The sequence below is a fragment of the Cetorhinus maximus genome, chromosome 20, assembly GCF_964194155.1.
Source record: "Cetorhinus maximus chromosome 20, sCetMax3.hap1.1, whole genome shotgun sequence".
Lineage (NCBI taxonomy): Eukaryota > Metazoa > Chordata > Chondrichthyes > Lamniformes > Cetorhinidae > Cetorhinus > Cetorhinus maximus.
Genome location: NC_135898.1, coordinates 87,440,258 through 87,464,861, shown reverse-complemented (window position 1 = coordinate 87,464,861; position 24,604 = coordinate 87,440,258). Strand labels below are relative to the sequence as shown.

General features: G+C 40.0%; 1 protein-coding gene across 3 annotated transcripts in view; it reads right to left on the bottom strand.

The window, feature by feature from the left end:
- Positions 1–24,604, bottom strand: part of slc25a28 (solute carrier family 25 member 28) — a 138,496-nt gene that overhangs the window by 70,063 nt on the left and 43,829 nt on the right. Inside the window, exon 4 of one of the 3 annotated variants that reach the window (XM_078565111.1) lies at positions 17,202–18,455. The exons of the other annotated variants lie outside the window; for them this stretch is intronic. Coding sequence (XP_078421237.1) covers positions 17,935–18,455 — 521 coding nt within the window. The 3' untranslated portion in view covers positions 17,202–17,934. Of the gene's footprint in view, positions 1–17,201; positions 18,456–24,604 lie in introns of those variants that run through there. 3 annotated transcript variants of the gene reach the window in all.

The following is a 24,604-nucleotide window of genomic DNA, read 5'->3' as shown; positions in this document are numbered from 1 at the left end:
CAAGTGGACAGAAGAATGTTCAGAGTTACGTGGAGGAGGCGGAGAATGGCACTTGGTGAATTGCTTATTTGGAGAGCTGGTGCAGACACAATGGGCTGAGTGGCCCCCTTCTGTGTTGTGAAGTGTCTATCCAATATTCCGTTAAAAGATGCAGTGGGTTCCGGTTATGATAACTCTGCATAAAAATATTTCTCCTGGCCTCTCTCCTCATTTTCTCAGTTTAATTTCAATTTGTAAATTTCATATAATTCACTTTCTGACCAAAATAAATAGTCTTAGCATATACAACGACAGCTGTATTGTAGAAGTACTGTACTATTGATGGTGCTGTTTTTCAGATGAGACTTTAAACCAAGTTGGTGATCTCAGATGCACATAAAGGATCCCATGGCACTATTTCAAAGAAAAACAGTGCAGTTCTCCCCGATGTCTTAATCAATATTTATCCCTCAACCAATATCACAAAAAGGAAACAGATTATGTGGTCATTGTCAAATTGCTGTTTGTGGGAGCTTACTGTGGGTGAATTGGCTGCTGAGTTCACTACATTGCATAAATGGCTACCAAAAAAAAGTACTGATTACCTGTGAAGCACTTATGGACATTCTGAGGTTGTGAAAGGCATTATATAAATGCAAGCCTTTTTTTAACTAGTAACATTTATATAGCATCTTTAACACAGCAAAACAAAACAAGTTACTTCACAGAGGTGCAAGGAAAAACCTTTCACCATTTTAATACATTTCTACTAAATTGCTTCAGCCCTCTCTGGCAAAGTGGAAGTGGCCTCATTTTCTGAAAAAACTTCTTGTAACTGTAGACTTCCATTGCTGGCATTTCTTTGGTGAATCTTATTCTCTGCTTTTTATAGTACTCATGTCTCTTCTATTACTGGACTCCCAAAATTACAGAGAATGTTCTAACTGCGTCCCAACTAATGTTTTGCACAAGCATTTTATTTCATTATCTAAAAGGACAAGGGCAGCTGGAGTTCAGGGGAGCACCATCACCTCCAAGTTCTCCGATTCCACACACCACTCAAACTAGGAAATATATCGCTGTTCCTTCATTGCTTTTGGGTCAAAATCCTGTAACTCCCTAACTTGAAGCATAGTGGGAGCCCCCTTCAGCACACAGTGTTCACAATGATTTTTGAAGGTGGCTCACCTAAAGGAAACCAGAGATGGGCAATAAATGATGACCATATTCTCAAGAATGAGTGACAAAAGTAACAGTTTCCACTGGTAGGAATACCAGAGGACCCCGATTTAAGATAATTGGCAAAGGGATGAGAGAGGAGATGAGATTTTTTAAAAAAAAAATGTGACAAGTTATGATAATCTGGAATGCAGAACCTGAAAGTTTGCTGGAAGATGATTTAATAGTAACTTTCAAAAGGGATTATGCTTAAAAAGGAAAAAAAATTGCATCACTATTGGGAAAGACCGGGGCAATAGGACTAATTGGATTGCTCCACAGGTTTTTTTTTTAGAAATTAATTCTCAGGATGTGATTTAAGGTGTTTGACAAACAACTGAAAGTTACATGAGAAAACATTTTTTTATGCAGTGAATGGTTAGGATCTGGAATTCACTGTCTTAAAGGATAGTGGAGGCAGATTCAATTGTGGCTTTCTAAAGGGAATTGGATAAGCACCTGAAGATAAAAAAAATATGTAGGGTTATGGGGGAAAAAGGGTGGGGGAATAGGATTGGATGAATTGCTCTTGAAGAGAGCCTGCACAGACATGATGGACCAAATGGCCTGCTTCTGTGCTGTAACAATTCTATGATTATATGTGGTGTCACTGGCAGGACTCAAATTTACTGACTAAATCCTGTTTTCCCTGGGAAGGTGGTGGTGGGGACAACTGAGTGGTTTGCTAGGACACATCAGAAGGGCATTGTTGCCGGAGGACTGGAGTCACACATTGGCTATACTGGGTCAGAACAACAGATTTAGTGGAGTGAACCACAAGAGTTTTTGTTACAATCCTACTGCATCATGGCCACTTTTACAGATAACAGCAATTTTTTCATAACTTAATTCAAATTCTCAAAGTGCCATGGTGGGATTTGAACTGATTATTAGTCCAGGGACATTACCTCAATACTACCAACAAAAGAATAATGAGCAGTTAAGGCAGCAGCATTTAAAATATGGTCAAAGGGTCAACCACCGTCCACCTCTCTTTTCTCTCTGCTCTTCAGATTTATTGGGCCAAATGTTCCTTGTGCTGTCAGAAGAGGTAAGTGGAGTCACACTAGCCCTCAATATATTATTAAAGTAAAATCTGAGCTACAAAATGGATCTTGGTTCTAATTATTTGTGAAGGTTTAATTTTTTTTTAAAAAAAGGAGTTGTATACAACCTCAACCTTGTTCTCACCTGAGCAATGAACATATTTCCTTTACAGCAGGGGTCACTGGTTGGCCATCAGGAGCAGGAGCCTAGACTTTTTTTCTCTCTCTCCCTGTGCCAACTGCAACACCACTACTGCCACCTGGAGCTTAGATTTGTTAACACAGCAAAGGCTGGGGATCAAGCCTTCAATCTTGCTCTCTCTCGTCTGTTTGGTTTGCTAACATAATAGGTGGTGCATTCATGAATTGAGCCAGTGGGGGGACCTGGAAAGTAAAGTTTTGCTATATTATAAAATACCTCTTTTGGGGGGACAGTAACGTTTGATTAAACTCACTGGCGTTTAGTGGGTTATATACTGATCATAGCATGTTGCTGCCAATTTTTAAAAATCAATTATTTCCAAGCCATATTCAGGGTGAGACATTGAGAGCTCTCTGAGAGATCACAATGTTTTTTTTTTATTCATTCATGGGATGTGGACATTGTGCATTTATTGCTCATCCCTAATTGCTCTTGCTCAGAGGGCAGTTAAGAGTCAACCACATTGTTGTGGGACTGGAGTCACATGTAGGCCAGACCAGGTGAGGACAGCAGATTTCCTTCCCTAAAGGACATTCGTGAACCAGATGGGTTTTTACAACAATTGAGAATGGTCACATGCTCATCGTTACACTTTTAATTCCAGATTTTTATTTTTTAATAAATTTTTATTTTTATTGAATTCAAATTCCACCACCTGATGTCATGGGATTCAAACCCGGGTCCCCAGAGCGTTACCTTTAGTCTCTAAATTATTAGTCCAGTGACAATACCACTACACCATCGCCTCCCCTCCAGTGTGAGGGGGGACTTCCTTCTCCTTCAGGTGCTATTGCTTTCTGCAGTATGGCTGACCAGGAAACTCTCCCGCGCTAATAGTCTCCCACCAGGTGTATTGGAAGCATTTACCAGCTTACAACAAACTGTTAGGACACCTTCCATAACCATCAAATCCTGAAGTGGGACTTAAACAAGGAGCTTCCAGCCCAGAGGTAGGGGCACCACCACTGCGCCATAAGACTCCTCAGAGGGTTGACCATAAATTCAATTTAGTTACACACATTCCGCAGGCATAAAATAGGCACAACGATAATCGATTTAACAGGACAGAGCTCGGAGTATGATCTGCTATGGTGTTTGGGCAGTTGCTAATTTGATCAAAGTTTTTCAAACTCCAGGCGTTCTAGCAACACCTTGAAATTAGTGCAGGTCTGCACCCATTTCTGCCCTGGATTCCTAAATGAGGTTAGACTAGTTGGAGCTTAAACCGAATTCACTCCCTCCCTCCTTCCCAGACTTATCGATCGGTCTTGGAGCCCATCAAAATAAGACCCTGATAGGTGAGCTGCACCAAGGTACCAGCAGCTCACTGAAACGATGAGGAAGGGGACCAAGGACCAATTTTTGAGGTCCTCAGATCTTAGTCCTGGCCTGGCATAATTGCCGTGTGCCATAAGAATCAAGTCCAATGTTGGGAGTTGTAGAATTTCTACCTTATAGAGCTCCTTGATGAGAGGATAGATGTGGGGAAGGAGAAAATATAGTTGATGTGATGTAACTGGACTGTCAGAAATCCTTTAATGAAGCACTATGCAGGAGACTACTGGAGATGATTACGGGATATGCAGTTAGTGGAGAGGTAAGCAAATTAGATTTAAAACAGGTCAAAAGGGAAAAAAGTAGTAGAATGTAAGGGCTGTTGCTCACAGTGGATGTAAGTGGGTGGCGATGATGTCCCACATGGTTCTGTTCTGCAATTGCTACTGTTCATTGTGTAATCAATAATTTCAAAGATCTGCATTTCTCTAGCACCTTTCAAGACCACAGACGTTTCAAAGCACTTTACAGCCAATGAAGTATTTTGAAGTGTAGTCTCTGTTGTAATGTAGGAAACCTGGCATCCAATGTGCACACAGCAAGCTCCCAAAGTTCCCTAATGGCCAAATAGTCAGTTTTTGTCATGTTGATTGAAGGATAAATATTGGCCAGGACAGCATGGATAACTCTCCTGCTCTTCTTTGAAACAGTGCCATGGGATCTATTATATCTACAAGAGGGCAGATGGGGGTCTCAGTTTAACATCTCATCTGAAAGAGCTTACAGGGCTAGTGTAGAGTATGGATAGGGAAAAAAATGGCTTGTGGAATTCAATGGCAGGAAATGGCAAATGTCAGATTTTAATAAAAGAAAGATTAATGATTATACCATGACTGGCAGAAGTTGGATGATGTGGAAAAGCAGTGGGATCTGAGGTACAAGTTCAAGACATTAAATTCTATAATTAAAAGCCACACCTAAAGTGCATAAGGCAATGAAAAAAGCCAATAGGATACTGGATTGTATGACAAGAGGCATAAAATATAAATATTGAGACATAATAGAAAATCTATAAAACTAAACCTTAATAAGATCACAGTTAAGACTTTGAGCAGTTTTGGGCTCCATTCTATAAGAATGATGTCGTGACAATAGAGGGGGTACCAGAGATTCACTATGATGATGCTTGGTATGAGGAGATACAAATATGAGGGTAGGGCTGATATGGTCAGGCTGTTCTCATTAGACCAGAGGAGATTAAGGAGACCTTCCCCTCCCCTTTCAACATTCTGAAGGGAATGTTCTCTGCACAATATCCTGATCCACTCTTCCATCACTCCCTCCACCTTCCTGTGAAAATACTGGAAATTCAACACCTACACTTTAATCTCCTTCCCACAGTCAAGGCCCCTAAATGCTCCTTTCCAGGTGAAACAGCAATTAACTTGTACTTCTTTCGATTTAGTATACTGTATTCGCTGCTCACAATTCAGCGTCCTCTACATTGGAGTGACCAAACGCAAGTTGGGTGATCAGTTAAATGGTAACATCGCTTCATTCCACAAGCATAACCCTGAACTTCTGAGTGCCTGTGATTTTAATTCTTCACCCTACTCCCATCTATCTGTCCTCGGCTTCCTACACTGTTCCAACGAAGCTCAACAGAATCTTTCCAGACTCAACACGGAGTTTAACTATTTCAGATCTTAGCCTCTCCTACCAACAGCTTCTGTCCAAAAAAAAAGGAATGATTCTTATATTGCCATATACACCACCTCTAGACACATTTTGCTTTTTTATTGCTTCCCATTATCACCTCATGTCATTTAATCTCTCCTGCCTTCCTTTCTATTACAAATCACCTCTTATATTCTTCCTACCTTTCCCTGCCTCTGTACTTGCTTCAACTTATTACGGCTCTGACATCTTTCAGTTCTGACAAAAGGCCTAAAATATTAACCTTGTTTCTCTCTCCATAGATGCAGCCTGAATATTTTCACCATTTCCTATTTTTATTTGAAATTTGGCAGAAGCGTTTAAAACTATGACGAAATAGGTTAGATTGAAACAGATGGTTTCCAGTGGTTGAGTGTGTCTGGAACAAGGGGACATAGATGTAAGATTCAACGGAAGAGAATTAGGTTGAAGAAAATGGGAGTAAAAGGATTGAGGCCGCATGGAATTAGGACTATTGCTCACATGGAGGATAATACATGCTGGTTGGGCTGAACAATTGTAGGTTCTCAACATTGGAAATCAAAATCATGTGGTTTCTTTAATGGGTGGCGAATCTGAAATTTGCACCCTGGGCAGCAATTTGAAAATCTACCCCATAACTTCTATGTAAAAGGATGCTGCATTTGTCTGTATAACAACAGTCATATAGTATCCGCATGATTCATTGCATGTAAAAAGCCCTGTGTCATTCCTGAAAAATAAGGTGTGAAATAAATGCACATCATAATTTCTCATCGACTGCAAGGTGCAAAGGGATAAGCAAACAGAAAATCAAATAGTGCAGACAAGGCACAGTGACAATGTTTTTCCAGCGTCTGCTGCATTCAGCGTACTGAAGGAGAGCTGTCAGTGGTTGGTAATGAGCAGTATTCATCCCCTGCTAATTTTTTTGAATTGAGAGGCCAGAGGTCTTTCAAGCACCTGTAAATCAGAGACCAAACAACACGTCACTGTCAATATAGATCAAACAAGTTGAAAGTCAAGCACTCGACAACAAGGCCAAATGCCTATAAACATGCTTTAAAGCTCCTTGCTTGCAGCACTGAACACAAATATTCCTTTTGAAATCATTCTTCATCAGTCCAGCCAGCTGGCTTGGAGCTTCACCTTTCCCAACACCCAGCAAATAGCTCCCGAGATTTGTTTTCTTCAACAACCTTACAAACATTCTTGGGGCTACTCTCATTACCACCACCCATGTCATGACTGAAAGATATTTGCGATCTGTAAGCGCCATCTTCTGTCTGATCACTACATGTTCTTCCCAGTAAAATAGATCCAGCTGGGCGCCTGGAAGGGATGGGACCGCATTTCCTACTTCCTCAGACATTTTTTCTTTCTATAATATCCAGGATGTGGATGCATTTGAAAAAAAAAATAAAAGGAGTGAAAAATAATTGAAGTAGTCCTCATTGATGCCACTATGGTCAGCCAATGGGTAGTGCTGCCACCTTGGAGTCAGAGGTTGTGGGTTCAAGTCCCTCCCAGACTTAAACACAAGTTCTAGGCTGACACTAGTACAGTACTAAGGGAGTGCTATCTTTCAGATTAGATGTTAAATTGAGGCCACAGCTACCTTCTAAAGGAGATGTAAAAGATCTCACGGCATTATTTTGAGGAGGAGTATGGGATTTCTCCCAAGTCCTACAATTTATCCCTCAACCCACTAAAAATCTGGTCATTCTCACATTGCTGCTTGAGAGACCTTGCTAATGTGACTGCTGTATTTCTCACAAAAGACAATGACTACTTTAAAATTAATGACCTCATAATAAAGGAGCCTGTAGGCAATAGTGATAACATGATAGATTTTCACATTCAGTTTGAGGGTGAGAAGTATGCGTCTAAGACTAGTGTCTTAAAATTAAATGAAGGCAATTACAAGGGTATGAGGACAGATTTGGCTAAGGTAAACTGGGAGCATAGGTTAAAAGGCAGTTCAGTAGAAAGAAAGTGGCAGACATTTAAGGAGATATTTCACAACTCTCATCAAAGATATATTCATTCCATGGAGAAAGAAAAACAGACGGATGCACTGTGGCTAACTAAGGTTAAGGATAAAATCAAATTGAAAGAAAAAGCATACAATACTGTGAAGATTAGTGGTAGGTCAGAGGATTGGACAGATTTTGGAAACCAGCAAAGAATGACTAAAAAAAATGGAGAAATTAGAGTATGAAAGAAAGCCAGCTAGATATATAAAAACAGTAAGAGTTACAAGTATTTAAAAAGGAAAATAATAACTAAAGTGAGCATTTGTCCCTTAGCGGGTGAGATTGGGGAATTAATAAACAGGAAACAAGGAAATGGCGGAAGTGCTGAACAGGTAGTGTGTCAGTCTTCACTGTAGCAGACAAAAAACATTCCAAGAATACTTGAAAATTAAGAGGTAAAAGGGAGAGAGGAATTTAAACAATTTATGTTCACTAAGGAAAAGGTATAGGGAAAACTATTAGAACGAAAGGTTGATAAATCCCCTGGACCTGATGGCTTTCATCCTAGGGTCTTAAAAGAAGTGTCTGCAAAGATGGAAGATCGCAACCAATGCATCTACTAAAATTCCCCGGATTCTGGAATGGTCCCAACAGATTGGAAAATTGCTAATGTAACACCTCTATTCAAGAGAGGGGGGAGACAGGAAGCAGGAAACTATAGACCAGTTAGCCTAACATCTGCCATAGAACAAGTGCTAGAATTCATTATTGAGGTGGTAATAGCAGGACATTTAGAAAATCATAATGCAATCAGGCAGAATCGACATGGATTTGTGAAAGGGAAACCATGTTTGACTAATTTATTATGAGTTCTTTGAAGTAATCTTGAGAAGTAACAAACAAGGTGGATTAAGGAGAACCTGTACATGTGGTATACTTGGATTTCCAAAAGGCATTTAATAAAGGTGACTACACAAAATAAGAGCTCATGGTGTTTAGGGTAACATATCAGCACAGGATAGACGATTGGTTAGCTAACAGGAAGCAGAGAGTAGGAATAAATAGGTAATTTTCTGTTTAGCAACTGTTACTAGTGGAGTGCCAGGGCCTCAGCAATTTAGAATCTATATCAATGACTTGGATAAAGGTACCAAATTTATGGTAGCTAAATTTGCTGATGACATAAAGATAGATAAAGAAGGTAAGTTGTCAAGAGGAGGTAAAGAGTCTATAAAGGACTTAATTTAGGTTGAGTGCGTGGGCAAAATATTTACAGATGAGTATAATGTGGAAAAACATGAACTTGCCCACTTTGGCAAGAAGAAAAGCAGTATATTATTTAAATTGAGAGAGCATACAGAACTCTACAGTACAGAGGGGTTTGGGTATCCTGGTACACAAATTACAAAAAGTTGGTATGCAGTTGCAGCAAGTGATTAGAAAGGAAAATAGAATATTTAGTGCGAGGGAACTCAAGTATAAGAGTAGGGAAGCGTTGCTGCAGCTGTACAGGGCCTTAGTTAGACTATCTGGAGTACTGTGTACAGTTTTGATTTCCTTTAAGGATATAATTGTATTGGAAACAATTTAGAGAAGGTTCACTTGCCTGATTCCTTGGATGAAAGACTTATCTTAGGAGGAAAGTTTGGGCATATACCCATTGGAGTTTAGAAGAATGAGAGGTGATCTATTGAAACATATAAGATCATGAGTGGACTTGACATGTGGCTGCTGAGAGGATGTTTCTTCTTGTGTAGGAGGCTAGAACTAGGGGACAGAGTGTAAAAATTAGGGGTCTCCCATTTAAGACTGCGAAGAGGAGAATAAGGCCATTAATCTGTGGAATTTTCTTCCCCATAGAGCAGTGGAGGCTGGGTCATTGAATAGGTTGAGTTAGATAGATTTTTGATCTGACAATGGAGTCAAGGGTAATATGGGGGGACAGATAGGAAAGTGGAGTTGAGGCCACGATCTTATCAAATGGCAGAGCAGGCTTGAGGGGCCAAATGACCTACTCCTAGTTATGTAAAAGTTGGCTTTGATGCACTTCAAAATAGCCAGAAATTGTGAAAGGTGCCATATAAACATAAATCTCTATTAAATGCCCTGCCTGGCAGAGTCGAATCTACAAAGAACTGGGCAGAAGCACTTCTGTAACAATACCAAAGTTTGTATAGAGGAGGAACAAAGATTGATTAGCATTTCAATACCTTCTCATCACCCATATCATCATAGTTTCACCCATGTTATTTGAAACTGTGCCATTGAGACCAATTGCTGCTCCCTGCTAAGTTAACTGATCTCACCAAGGGAGCACTAAGAAGCTAGAGTTTGCACTTCTGAACTAAGGAAAGGAAACAGAAGCTACAGTTCCTGCTGCTGGATTGTAGAGTGCAGAGGAAAAAAAATGATAAAAGATGGCCCCAGGACCAGCTCTAGGTCTTGAGCTTAATTTCATTGAAACAAAGAATACTGCAAAACCAGATCCTAAAAACATTGATAAATCAGTGTACGCAGTGGGGAATTGTGAGATCATCCACTTTGGATTCAAGGAAGATAAAATTAAGTGTATTTGTTAATGGTGAGAGTCTAGGAACTAGTATAGATGAAACAGAGGGATTTGGGTGTCCAGGTACACAAATTACTAAGGAGGGTGGGCAGGATAACATCCATTTTCTCAAAGGATCTTTCATTAAAGGGACCACGAGAAGGCTTGGATTATATCAGGCTACAGTAACCACAGGAAGGAAAAGACTTGGACTCCCCCTGCACCCCCTCCCCAGCCCCCAGGTGTCTCACTCTTATCTGGATATCCCACAGCAGGACCTCAGGGGCTGCTCTGAGGTGAGCTCTCCCAAGGACATGAAAAGGTCAGCCTCTTCAACCAAGCAGGCATAGATGGAAGTGGCTGAGGAAGTCAGCAGCAGGAGTGTCCTCCTCCCAACCTAGAGGATCCAGGACCTCGGGGCATGACAAGTGAGTGGCATAACACTTTCAGGTAATAAGCCCCCCAGTTTGACTTGCCCAGCATTTTCCTACACAGCACACCTCAACACCTTGTAGCTCACTCGTTGCTCTTCCGCATGCACCTCACATCTCCTTCTGAACAACCAACTCTCACTGACCCTCAGCCTATTGCGCTCTCTCACCCATGCTCCTCAGTGACCTTCTACAAATGCTCTTCTTCCCTCCTTTCCTCAAAGCCACTCACTTCTCCTTTCTCCCTTACAGAAGAAAGCACACAATTTGGTGAGAGGCAGAGCTGTGGTGGGAGGGGGGACCTTCCAGTGACAGACACTGTATCACCCATGACAATGTCCACCTGGTCCACTGCAAAGGGGGTCTTGTTCCAGGAGGCTGTAGATGTCAACAGTATCATACTATGCAAACCTGAACCTCCTGAGGCACTGGTGGGGAGAGATATCAAGAAAGCCGAACCTCTTCCTGTAGACCGTGTTGGGGGTCTCACTCCCAGAGAAAACTCTGCATCTATGCTATCTGCCCTGTGGAAGGGCATGCAGCTGAGAAGGCAGCTTATGCTTCTACTATTGTTGCTCCTGGAGCAGTTGGCAGTGGTGTGGGTTCTGCCCTTGCCCCTCAGCAGCGGTGGTTCTGCATGGTGAAGGCTGGGAGCAGGGAAGTGAGTGAAAGCGCTGAAGAGTTGCTAACAAGTTGGGAAACAGCTTCCATGGCTGAGATATCCAGGATTCAGTGCTAAATGACCTCTTTAGTGAAATCTTAACCTCAAATTAACTTACCCTCTGGACCACATGGGTGCCCCGCCCTCCTTCAATCACTCCCTTGGGAAAGTTACATCATGGTAGTAACATTACTAGACTAGTAATCCAGACTAATGCACCAAAGATACACGTTCAAATTCCCATGGCAGCTGATGGAATTTAAATTCAATGAATTAATAAAGCTGGAATTAAGAGCTAGAGTCTCAGTAATGATGATCATGAAACTATTGAATTTTCATAAAATGGTCCTGGTTCATTAATGTCCTTGAAAGAAAGAATCTGCCATCTTTACCTACGCTGACCTACATATGACTCCAGACTCTCAGCAATGTGGTTGATTCTTAACTATCCTGTGAAATGACCCACTCAGTTGTATAAAACCACTACAGAAAAGTTGAAAGTAATAAAACCAGATGGACCACCCAGCATTGACCAAGGCACAGGAATTAACAAAAGCAAACCCTGTCCAGTCAACCCTGCAAGGTCCTCCTCACTGACATCTGGGGGACTTGTGCTAAAATTGGGAGAGCTGTACTGTAGACTAGTCAAGCAACAGCCTGCCAGTCACACTCACCAAATCATACCTTACAATGTCCCAGGCTCCTCCATAGCCATCCCGCAGTGTGTCCTGTCTCAACAGAACAGACCCACGAGAGGTGGCAGCATAGTGGTATACAGCCAGGAGTGAGTATCCTTGGGAGCCCTCGCTATTAACTGCGGACACCATGAAGTCTCATGGCATTAGGTCAAACATGGGCAAGGAAACCTTTGCTAATTGCCACCTACTGCCCTCCCTCAGTTCGTGAATCAGTGATCCTTGGTGTTGAACGCCACTTGGAAGAAACGCTGAGGGTAGCAAGGACAGAGAATGTACTTTGGGTGAGGGACTTCAATGCCCATCACCAAATAGCTTGGTAGCACCAAGACTTACGTCCTTCAGAATTCAGCCAGCTCAGTATCTATTAGACTTGGCCTGCAGCTGTCGGTGAGAGAACCAAGAGAAAAACTTACTTGACCTCACTGTCACCAATCTTACCTGAAGATGCATTTGTCTATGACAGTATTGGTAAGAATGACCACCGCACAGTCCTAGTGGAGACAAAGTCCTGTCTTTACATTAAGGGTACCTGCCTCCAACTGCCTGGGAGTATTCCGCCCCCCCTCCCCCCCAGAGAACTCCGAACAAGCCAACACCATCTTAAAGTTAGAACTAAGGCTAGCAATTAAACTAGCAATAACAGCTTTTATCTTTAACATATCTTCTTGGTTATTAGAAAGTTTGAATATTATAGATAATAAGGCTGTGGGTTAGAGGTCAGGAAAGAACATCATAAATGCATTTTTGAAGAACTTTAAAAAATTTTAAACTTTTAAAAAATTGTCTACTTTATTTGATGGTCCTGATAGCCTTTCTCAGCTCATGCTCCTTGCTGTGCAAGGTGCTTCCATCACACACGTGAGAATCCTTTATTCAGTAAGATTCTTTTTGTGCAGTGCATGCAAGTCTATTTAATATCATTGCACACTGACATCACGGCCATTTTGTATAGCAATCTATATCATGCCTGGCTGTTTTGTTGAATTAAGGCAATCTCAATATCCTATAAAACCAATCTGCTGCAAAATTGTGATGCCAGCTGAATGTGATTTTAAAAAGCCAAAAGTTCTGCTTTGCTTTGCCTCGCCTTTGGTTTTATATTTAAAAATTTCAGCCACTTTCACTTTTCTAACAAAAGCTTCTTTTGGAGCTTTACATTCGTCATTTCCTCTTGGATAGGGCGGGATAGTTGGGATTACAAACCACAAGTACTGGCATGCTCCATGAATAACAGGTCTCATCTTCAGTCATTACACTACAAGTTCTGGGCACAGATCTACATGGGAGCCTAGACTATCCTGAATCTTCTGCATTAGCAGAGAGGAGACATTGTTAATCATTTTATAGATATATTCAATAATTTTCATTCAAATCTTGAATCACTCTCATGACTAGTTTTATTTTTGATGGTAATTGCTCAGCTTAGTGGAAAACCCAAGGTACAATTTTCATAGATTTCAATTAAGAGGATAAACAAAAAGCTGGGGTTGTCGTCCTTAGTGAAGGTGTTCAAAATCATTGGGGATCTAGACAGAGCAGATAGGGAGATACTGTTCTTTTTGGTTGAAGGGTCAAGAACCAGAGGACCCAGACGTAAGGTGATTAGTAAAAGAACCAACGGTGGCATGAAAAACTTAATTAAAAAAAACTTAGTGGTTAGGATTTGGAATGCATTCTCCAGTGTGGTGGAAGCAGTTTCAAATGTAGCTTTCAAGATGAAATTGAATGAGCGCATCAACAGAAAATAATTGCTGGGGTACAGCCAAAGGGTAGAGGAGTGGGACTTGCAGAGAGTTGCTCTTGCAGAGAACTGGCACAGGCATGGTGGACTGAATGGTCTCCTTCTGTGCTATAACCATTCTATGATTTTTTTCAAATAAATCCAACGGTAGTACATACAATCTAACCAACCCAACATTTCATTCTGAAAAATGAGAGGCAATCTTGAGTTAGCAACATAGATGGAATTGGAATGCTTTTGAAAACAAAGGGGAAGTAGGTTTGACCCTACCATTAAAGTAAGGATCATTGTAAAACAAAGTGTTAAACTGAATACAGAAACAGCCTTGGCAAGAAGGAAGCTCTCAGTACACTGCTGGTCTTTGAAATTCATATAAAAAATGCCAAAGAAATCTACTAAAACTATTCATTCTTGGGATGTGAGCATGGCAGACAAGACTGACATATATTGCTCATCACTAGTTGCTACAAGATGGTGGTGGCAAACCATCTTTTTTAAACCACTGCAGTCTGATCTTTGTAGCAGACTGATGCAATTGAGTGGGTTTACAAGGCCACTTATAACAGCCATGTTAGTAGGATGAATAAGTCAGACGGCACAAGTAACGTCAAAGTTTTGTTCCACAAAAGGTGTGGGCGAGCCAATGGAGTTTTATGAAACAATCAATCCATTTTTTTTTACTTCAAATTCTCAAACAGCATTGGTGGGATTTGAACTCACTTTCCCTGAATTAGTGGTTGAAGTTTTTTTGGATTGCTACCCCAGTAACAACAGGCTGTGCTCTTGTGAACCTGTTGCTGCTTTATTTGACAGTTCACTAGGGTTCTTGCATTGTCGCAAATGCTGCCTTCTTCGGATAAGTGCGATTAAAAGGCAGGACCAAGAAATTACCTTACTGATTTAATCAGTAATAGGCAAGTTACTGGAAAGGATCATTAGAGACGTATTGTACGACCACCTCAACAGGGAAGAGGTTAGACTGTCAGCATGGCTTGTAGAGAAGGTGATTATTTTCAGGGTAGGCATTAGGGTGGTGGATGTAGATATCCCAGTTGACATTAAATACATTGATTTTTCAAAAGGCCTTTGACAAGGTACTACACAATAGGCATTGATCCCTGTGGAATTAGCAAGCAGATTTTGGGATGGATAAGGAATCTGTTGGATTCTCAGACAGAATGTTAAACACTGTCATTAATGATGCTGCTGCTGCTTGGGGACTAGTTATGAGCAAAGTTCCACAGTTATTGTTTTTTTAGGGCCATTACTAATGACCTAGCTGTTTACCCATAATACAAGATATGTGCAGTTAGATTAGGTGATCAAAAAACTGAATACAGGCAAATCGAGATGAAATGGAGAATTGGGAGCCACAAATGGAAGATACCATTTTGACCCTTCGCAATGACAAACTTCTATTATACAAAAAGAACATTGATTAAAAGCCAAGGATAATATTGTATTCGCACAAAATTCCCCAAGTGATCAAATCCAACGTGCCTTCACTCTAGGCATAGGGGAAATATTTTGGACCAACTGTATTTAAATTATTTTCAAACACTGTAGCATCAATCATAATATTCCCTTACACCTTCAGGAAACTTAGACTTCTAAGATGAGTTTGACTGAATAAACAGGTTGTTTCCTCTGGGTGAGGAATCAAGAGCATGGGGACTGATCATTTAATTCAGAGGAGAAACTTCTTCATTCAGTTGTGAATCTTTGGAATTCACTACCCCGGAAGGTTGTGGATGCTCCTCACTGATTTATATTTAAGGCTGGGATATACAAATTTTTGGTCTCTGGGGGAGATAGAGGGATATTGGGAGTTGGCAGGAAAGTGGAGCTGAAGCCCAAGATCAGCCACGAATGTACTGAATGAGGGAGCAGGCTTGACAGGCCGAATGGTCTACTTCTGCTCCTATCTCATGTTCTTGTATTTTCAGTCCTGTGGTCCAGTTGCAATTTTTCACTTGGCCTTACCAGGCCTAATAAAAATAATATACACTGTTCAAGCATCATATAGTTCAGGTCTCCTATGGGTTGCTTCCTTATTTTGATGCAGACTTTTTAAAAAAAAAGCACATTTTATAACATTATGCAAAAATCAACATGACTCCACACAAATTCTTTCAGAAAAAGTGTGAAGCAACCATTGTCAGGGGGAGTCATCAGCTTTGGGGTAGAGCTAGAGGCTTCAAGCCCCTTGCTGAAACTCGAATATGTAATACCGGCTGACAGTTTAGTACAGCAACAAGGATCAATTGTATTGTTCAAGGTCGCATCTCCCTGTAATATACTCAAACCAAAATAGGTTTTAAAAAAAGGGAAAATCAAATCGAAAATACCAGAGCTACTAAATTATAATGAAATTGACCAAATATAAAAAACAGGGATTAAATTGAGAGATGTTCATTAGGCAAAATGTGTTGTTCATAGTTGCCTTGAAACAGTGATGGTGGGCTTCCTATAGTAATTGTATTAAATACCTGTGTAGCTTGCTAGGTCACTTCAGTAGCATAAATTCAATCACATTGATTGGAAGCTGTAGCTACATGTAAGCAAAAACCATGTAGGGGTGGAATGTTCCTTTCTCTCAAGGACTTTAAAGGACCAGTTGAATTATCAATAACTGCCCAGCAATTTGTGGTAATTATTTTTCTAGCCTACAGCTAAGCAGGTTTAGTTAATACAATCTGCAATGAGTTACTTGTTTTTGTACACAGTATATACTCAGTCCCAACTTTAACAGAAACCTATTTCATACTCCAAAACAATAACACTTAGGTGAAATCTTTCTCCAGGGGATGTAGGAGTAGGCTAAGAAACCAGCTCTGAAGCCAATGAACTCGGTTTCTATTTTTCAATTATCTGTTAAGACTTTATTGCTCTCTACCCTTCTCCAAGGCAATAAAACAAGCCAAGTACTGTTCCATGTCCAAGGCACTACGATGTTGCTCTCCTCCAAAACGTGGGAATCTAGACCAGTGAATGCTGCAGTAAAATTCCTTAACTTTGAGGTATTATGACTGGAGTAGAGATTTTTGTGGTAGCTTTCCATGCACCTGGTTTACCTCTTTCACCACCACATTCACCACCCACAACCACCCCCAAGGCTTTTTAAAATTACATGTGACCAAAAATGATTGAAACTTCTAAGCAAAATGACCCCAATCTGAATTCAATGTTGCATCAATTGGTCTAAATTTACGAACCATTCTTTGGTTTCTGAAGCCTAAAAATATGGCCCCAGTGAACTCTCATTGCCTAGTGAAAGCTTCCAATGATTGTTACACACAATCACATTCTATATTGTGCACTGGCTCTTATCCTGGATTTCATTTAAAAAATCTTCTTGGAGCACTGTTTTTAAGAGCATCTTTCAAATAAAATTAAAACCTGCAATTTGGTTACCTTTAGGATTAGTGGTGCAAGAACTCTGAAAAAGTTAACTGCCAATCTCAGCACTTGGTCTTATACCATTAAGTCACAGTGCATATCAGTAGATCAAGTGTACAGGTGGAAAAATTAATCTGGTATGCAGGATTAAGGCAAGGGACTCAAATGTTAAGATATGTTACACTGCTGCCAATCAGCAATGTATTGCTAAGTCTTTATAACATATCATGGTTGAGCATGCAAAATCAAGAATGGTAACTCCATAACAGACCAGTGTCAGGGTCAAAGAAAAAAAAAACACTTCAGAACTTGAGAAATGACAACACAACATCTCTTGGCTTTTTGTTTAATCATCTTCCTTATGAAAACCCTTTTTTCTACATCAAAGAATTTAGCTGGATAAAATAATTCCAGAATAATATTCCAGTGAATATAAAGGGCTACATTTCAGTTCTTACTTAGGTACATTGTTGATGCAAATGTAGGCATGAAAAAGCTTGATGCAGTACAAAGAGTGCAGAGAAATACAGTTTTAAAAAACAAACAGTATTTGTTTTCTGTGTTAAGCAGTTTGATGCCTACCTTGGCAGTGGTTTAAGTACTCTGAACTACTTTGATGATACAGTACACATACATACATTGGCGCAACAGTTGACACTTTGCTAAACATGTAAACTTGTATGTGCTTTAAAACATTGTTTAAACCAGCCCAGCAAACTGGAGGAGAGAATGGAGAGGAAAAAAAGTATCCAAAAGGAAAAATCTTAAAACAATCGTTCGGCCTTCAAATGTGCCCAACACTTGTGCCAGCAGCAAATACCTGTGCGTTTTCCTTGTCGACAACGGCCAAGTCTACCTGTCATTTTAGATGTTACAGCAAATACACAAACTTTGGTTTGACATTATGTGGTCAGGAGACATGGTGATAATTTTACTCAATTGAAGAGTGCAGCTTGGATCGGCCCTACTGCCAGATTCTCTCATTAAAAAGGGTGCAACTATGGAAAGATAAGAGTATTGCAGTCCAAATAAGTTTCCACGGCATCAGTGCTGGCTCCTTAAACTTCAGTAAGTTGACCTTCGTTCACGGTGATGTTTGCTAATGAAGTACTTGAAGAACTCATACACAGACCAGGCAATAGCTGTAGATGGCATCTGATAGATAACTCTGGCCTGAACCCCCTTAAAATATGCTGGGATACCACCCAGCCGGTAAACCGTCCTGAAGGCATTTGCCATGCCAGAAAGATGTCCACTGATGTTGAGGGAGTTTAGAGCCAGGGATTCCTGCGTGTTTAGTAGTGTTTTGCAAACGTCCAGTGGTGTTGTTACCGCTGCTGAGACAGCCCCTGCCATAGCTCCCGAGAGCACATGTGAGGAGGGGTTGTATTGTCTGTGCGGATTCAACTTCTCCTGCAGGAACTCATAAGTCATGAAATGAACAGCTTGGAAGGGGATGTTCATAGTTAGTTGGGTGGTGTAGCTCCGATAGAATGCTCCAGCCCCTTCATTTCTCCACACTGTCCTCATACAGTCCAAGACATGTTTGTAGGGAGAGTTGTACATCTGCATCCTTTGCTTCACCACTATACAGTTTGACAACGGATTAATACAAAAGGTTCCAGGTCGAAGAAAGCGGATGTGGACACAGTTTCCATGGCATCCCAGGTCACGTGTGCAGGCCATGTCAAAGAGAGATGGGTTAGAGCAACAAAAGCAAAACATTAAAACAAAGGGAGAAAATGGAAAACAAGTTAGTGAAACAGTCAGCACCTTTTCTCCCTACCCACCAGCCAGCACAAAAAAGAAACAATTTGTTTTGAAAGTGCAAAGAGGTCAAAGTTTCTCATTTTTCAGATACAAAGTGTTTTATTACTCTTACCAGAAACTGTTACTCTGAAATGCATAATATAAACTTCAAACGTGCAAAGCTAATTCAGTGCACAATGACTATATATTAAAGATACTCTTAAAAATTACGAATACAAGAGTATGCCATTTAGCCCCTTGAGCCTGTTCCACCATTCAATGAAATCATGGCTAATCCATGACCAAATCCATATACATGCCTTTGCCTCATATTCCCTTAATACCCATGGCTAACAAAAAAAAGGTTTGGATTTGGTTAAATTGCCCTAGCATTAATTATCATTTGAATTCTGAAACCAAGCTGCATTAACAACAAACCGTACTTGACAGTCAGTCATCAGTCATGGTTTTAAGTATAATTTCCCACCATCAGCTGGGCAGGAACAGAAAGAATGAAAATGTTTTATCAGGGGTTAAAACTCATACTACTTAAACTGGTTTCACGTTGTCATATTCTCAATGTGCTCATCCTTTCCCTCAAAAACTCCTTGCCCCTTCTCTCCACATTGAAATCAAATCAAAAATTCCTATTTACCTCAACTTCCCCTACCTCCTTTATATCAATAGGTTTTGACATCCTAAGCCTGTTATTTGCCCACTACTCACCTAATTATCCTACCCTATACACTAGAAATTCTCTCCGAAGCCTAGGTGAAAATTCAAAGTACAGTGTAAGAAACTTTCTAATAAAATGCTGACAGGTAAAGCTTCCAGTAATATAATACCAAAGGGGAAAACTGCCCAATTCTGTTATTGGCGGCCTACAAACAAGGCCATATTTTAAAATATAGCTTTAAAATAGAGAAACACAAGGTCAAATTGAACCAAGCAAAAAAGATTATGTACATTCACTACTGAATATGTCAAAAAAATGCTCGTAAGAACGAGCTAATAAGTAGAGAGTGTAGAAAAGATGCAAATGTTCTAGCCCATTTTGGGCAAGAGGCCCAAGGCAGAGCAGCCCTATGGATTTAAAAGGGAGAAAGCAGAAAATGGGAAAGATGCCCTCAAGTATTTCTGTAATTAATCCAACAAAACGTTACAGATACAAGGTGCCAGCGATTGGCAAAGAAGATTACTGCTGCAGCTAACATTTCAAACCCAGCCCTTCTCCATGCACTAAGAAATAACTCTAAGAAATGCAATCCTAAATTTAAAAAAAAAGGCTGTGATGCAACAGGAATCATTGAGATTTAGCAACTATTAAACTCAAAGGCGGTGAGGACTGCTGGAGAAAGACAGCAGTGCTCAGTGCAGCTTTCAAATCCCTGTAAAAGTAAACTCAAATCCTTAATAAAATAAACTCTTGGGCATTTGCAAAGTGTTTTTTTAGCTCCAACCCCAACAGCAGGAAAGTAGTTACAGAATTTAAAAAGGAGGCAATTATTCATCTGTAGTTAAACTGCTTTAAATTAATCCATTTAGTAACTTATTCAGCAGCTAGTGCAAACATAAAGTGCACAGGGATCTAAAATTTAAAAATTAAGTTTGATGAACATACAATATGTAGTTGAGATTATAACACTGCTATGTATCACAATGGAATGCTGGCCATGTGGTACAGTTCCATGGGTATCAGGAGCCTAAAAGTAAGTACTGCTTCCAAATGGCTATTTATCCATTTGTGATCCTCAACATTTTCGGTAAGCTATTTCACCTTGGGTATCCCAGCCAAGCCCAATCCTTGGCCTTGCCCACATTTGTGAACAAACATCTTACAGCAAAAAGCAGATCGATTTTGCTACAACCCTGCCTCATTAAGCTAAGCCATTATGAGATTTTGTTTTAAAATGCAAAGTTCCAGCTGGAAGTAGTTATTTTAAAAGTTGCAGCACTTCCAAAGCAGTCAAGTTATAAACATTTCAAAATAACATTTATAAAGCACCTTTAATGTAATAAAACGTCCCAAGGCACTTTACAGGGTCATTATGGAAATAAATTTGACACCAATTCACATATGGAGATATTAAGCCACATGATGAAAAGTTTTGCCAAAGGAGCAGTTTTAAAGTAACATCTTAAAAGGAATGGAGAGATTGAGACACAGATGTAGGGAGAGAATTCGAGCTCAGGGCCTAGGCAGCTGAAGGTACAGTTGCCAATGGTGGATTCACTTTCCTGTTAAATAATTTTGGGTAGTGTTTTGAATGGCTCCTGTACTCTGCAGACAGAAGTATACGAGTCCGTTACCCTGCCCCCAGCTGTGTCACAATGGACTGTTGATGGATAGCCAATCACTATCTACAAAACATTATTCAGTAGATGCTCCAAAGCCAATTATTTTCATTCTCAATTTTTTTTCTTTGAAGAAAACTTTGGAATCAAGTCAGAAGTTTTTTTGTGGAAACACCACATTAAGGTACTTCAAATATTTAGTTATTTTGAAAAATTAATTTAAGAATCTGAGAAATGTTCAGCCTGAAAAAAGTTGTCAGATTAGAACAAAGTTTCTCTACAAGCTTTATAAAGGAATTTACCACTCAAAAAAAACTTTAAACATGTAATGTTTTGAGGTGTTAAATGATTTACCTCAAATCCTCAGAGTAAACCACTAATCTTTATTCGGCTCAACACTCGGTTAGGACAATAAATGCAGCGACCACTTTATGGTTTTAAAGGACTTACTGTTTTGTGCCTAGATGTCTTGGATGAGATTTCAAAAAGCATGCCAACACAGTTTCAGATGGCAAACAAAAAACATTTTGCACAAAAAATATTTTTATACACTATGGTTTTAAAGTAATCTAAATGTACCCACACACTTGATTTTCAAATGGGTGTGATTTATGAACATTATACTACAAGCGTTTTGGCATGCCTATATGAGAAGTCAGCTTAAGCTTGTCAGATGAAGAGACTGCAAACTATTGCTTCAAGTATACTGTACAAATTTGAGATAGTAGCTTGCTTACAAGACATATTATGCAAAGATCACAACACCTGCCTTTTACATAGCAAACCTCAAACCATAATACCCTGACAATAGTAATGCTGCTCAATGCCAAGATCGGGCATTCTGCTTCAACCTCTGCACATTTTTATTTAAAATAGTGAAATGGCTGGGACAACTGGTCAGGGTTCAAGGGAGTTTAAGTCAAGATTCCCACTCCAAATCATTATTCTGGAAATTGTGCGTTTATATACACGTGTCTGCTCCATGGGGTGAGAATTTGATGATGCCTGCTGTGGAGTCCCATGAATAACAAGGCCACATTCACTGTCTAGACTTGTACATCATCAAGTGCAACGAGTGAAGTAAAAGAAAAGTGCTTGTGAAACACATCCCAACATGAGAGAGAACTTTCGAGAAGAGGAATTAAAGGTTCAAATGTCAAGACAGAAAGCATTCTGAATCCAGTCAGTGGAGCAAGTCAGTTATAATAAATAAAGAGCTTCATGCAATAGGAATTTTAATTTGAGAATCAAATATAATGTAATCCAGTAACACGTTACTAGATGGGAGGATCACAAAACGTTACTATCAGTATTAGAACTGCAGACATTTCTGGGTTATATCTACACTCAATGAAGTCAGGAACTGAGGAAAACTAGATACCATATTTACTTACACTGTCTGAAGATATGTTCATAACTTAGAAAGTTGGGGAGGAAGAGAATGAAGAGGTAGGGTAGAAGAAAGAATTAGACAAGTTCCCGCTCTAAATCATTGTTTATTTACCTCTGGCAAGCACATGGATGGACACTGGGGTAGGACACAATTGTGTTGCCCTCCACAGTTGAATAGCCCATTAGCACGAATATCTAGGCTCCTATATAAAGAATGGTCACTTGGACAAGATACTGGAGGAAGGCCACAATTCCCCAACATGTAGTCAACACCTTCAGGAAAGTCGAGAATTGATGGTTGGGGAGGGGTGGGGGAAGATAGAGAGAAAAAAGGATTAAAAAACAGCAGAGAAATTAAAAGCAACGCATGCAGCTGAGAAGTCATTAATGGTATTCACCATTTGAAACACAGCAGCTGCAATGTGCTTTGTTTACATACTGAGCAGAATGCTGCTGGCAAATCTTTGGAGAAAAAGCTGTTATTTTCAGGAAATAAGTGATGAACGTAAACATCGAATGACAAAAAAAGACATGTAGATCTCGGGTGACTTATCAGCACCCAATGCATCTGCAAGATCCCAAGAACCTGCCTTTCCCCACTCTGCGTCCAGAGGCTCAAGTGCCTTCATATTTACGACCATGCCTTCCCCAGCTGCACATTCCCTTCACAAGGTGACACTAATTAAACTATTAAAAACACAAACTGTTAACTTTTTAAAGCAAGCTTTCTGTAACCTTCTGCAACTTATCATTCAACACCAATTCCCACTGCCATTTGGGCACCTGATCATTTACCTTTTTATCATTTGCATTCCAGGTAAATCTATACATTGAATTTTAGAGAACACTTGTAATTTTAAAAAAACTCAAGACTACAATCCAGCAAGCTGTTCATGCTGAAATCATTGCAATCAAGCCACAAGTGCTGGTTGTTGGAATGCATCTGCCCACATCAGACAAATTATCACTTTGTGCCTACGCCTCTAGATGGAGCAACAACTGCAGAGAATGAGTGCCTCAACGAAGGCCAGACAGACAAGCTGCAGTCATAGAAAAATCCACTACCTAGTCTGTCCCAGAATGAATCATTTGACAATTTGGGTTGAGTCAGCTTAACATTTCAAAAACAAATGAGAGAGCAAGTACAACTTGGCAGGCAGGCAAACTGTAACAATGCATCTGTACGATCTGCCTCACCCGCAGAAAGTTACCAATTTAATCGCTACGCACTTTGTATTACTTTCCAGTTTAGGGGCTGATAGTCAACTTCTCCTAAGCCTTTACATGTACTCCCCAAATTGGCAGAGACATCAACTCCATTTCTGAATGTGCATAAATGTGATTACAATGTTTGCACAAAGCCTGCTTTAACTTTCTTCAAACATATAACGTACAAACAGAAATGTTATCCAGTAAGGCTCATTCCTTGGCAGAAATATCATAGCTGCCAACATCCAAGACTTTCAAAAAAACTCAAGTGTGTGTGTCGTAGGAGTTACAGGATCTGAAAAATACCACTAGTCAAGCCCTTTCCTCCTACAAATACTGCTCTGGTTACAAGTTAAAATTTACCAAAATCTATTAACTCATGGTAGGCAGGAAGGAGAGCAAAATACCTTTTTGCCACAAAAGCACAGGCTTCATATCCAGATTTGGAGCTATCTCAGCTTGTAAGTTAAAAACTGGTCAAAAATAGCCAATTAGAATTATCAAACACACATGCAATTCGACAATAGTTGTACCTCGACTATGCTTAAGATAGCTAAATAAAGATTGCCGAAAAGGAAACTTTAATTACTTGATGCAGGCCTGCTTTTGTAATTTTAATATCGCCTGCAGAACATAAGAGGACATTATAAATAATTCAGTGAAATCTCAAACCCTTTTCTATTCGAACAATGGAGTAAAAATTCAAAAAGCAGGAGTTATTTTTGTTCTGGGGTATCCCTAATCCTACATACTTTTAAAGTAGTGCTACGTTTAAATGGTCTGCACTGCAAAAACTAGAAGTGTGTGTAAAATTTGATCAAGGAGGCTCAAAAATTCCAGAAGTGACATGAATTCACAATAGCAGAGTATTGGAGCAATAAAGTACGATGCCAGAGAATGATCAAAGGAAGGGTTAATCTGTTGAGATGTTAACCAAAATAGGTGATGCAGAAACTGTAGGCTACATAGTCCCAACCACCCAAGAGAGGCAAAGACAAAAAAAGGGAATCTGAGTTGCAGGATACAGCAATACATTTCACATAAGCCAGGTCTGAACCTTACTGGAGGAAGCCTGGGAGCAAGTTACCCA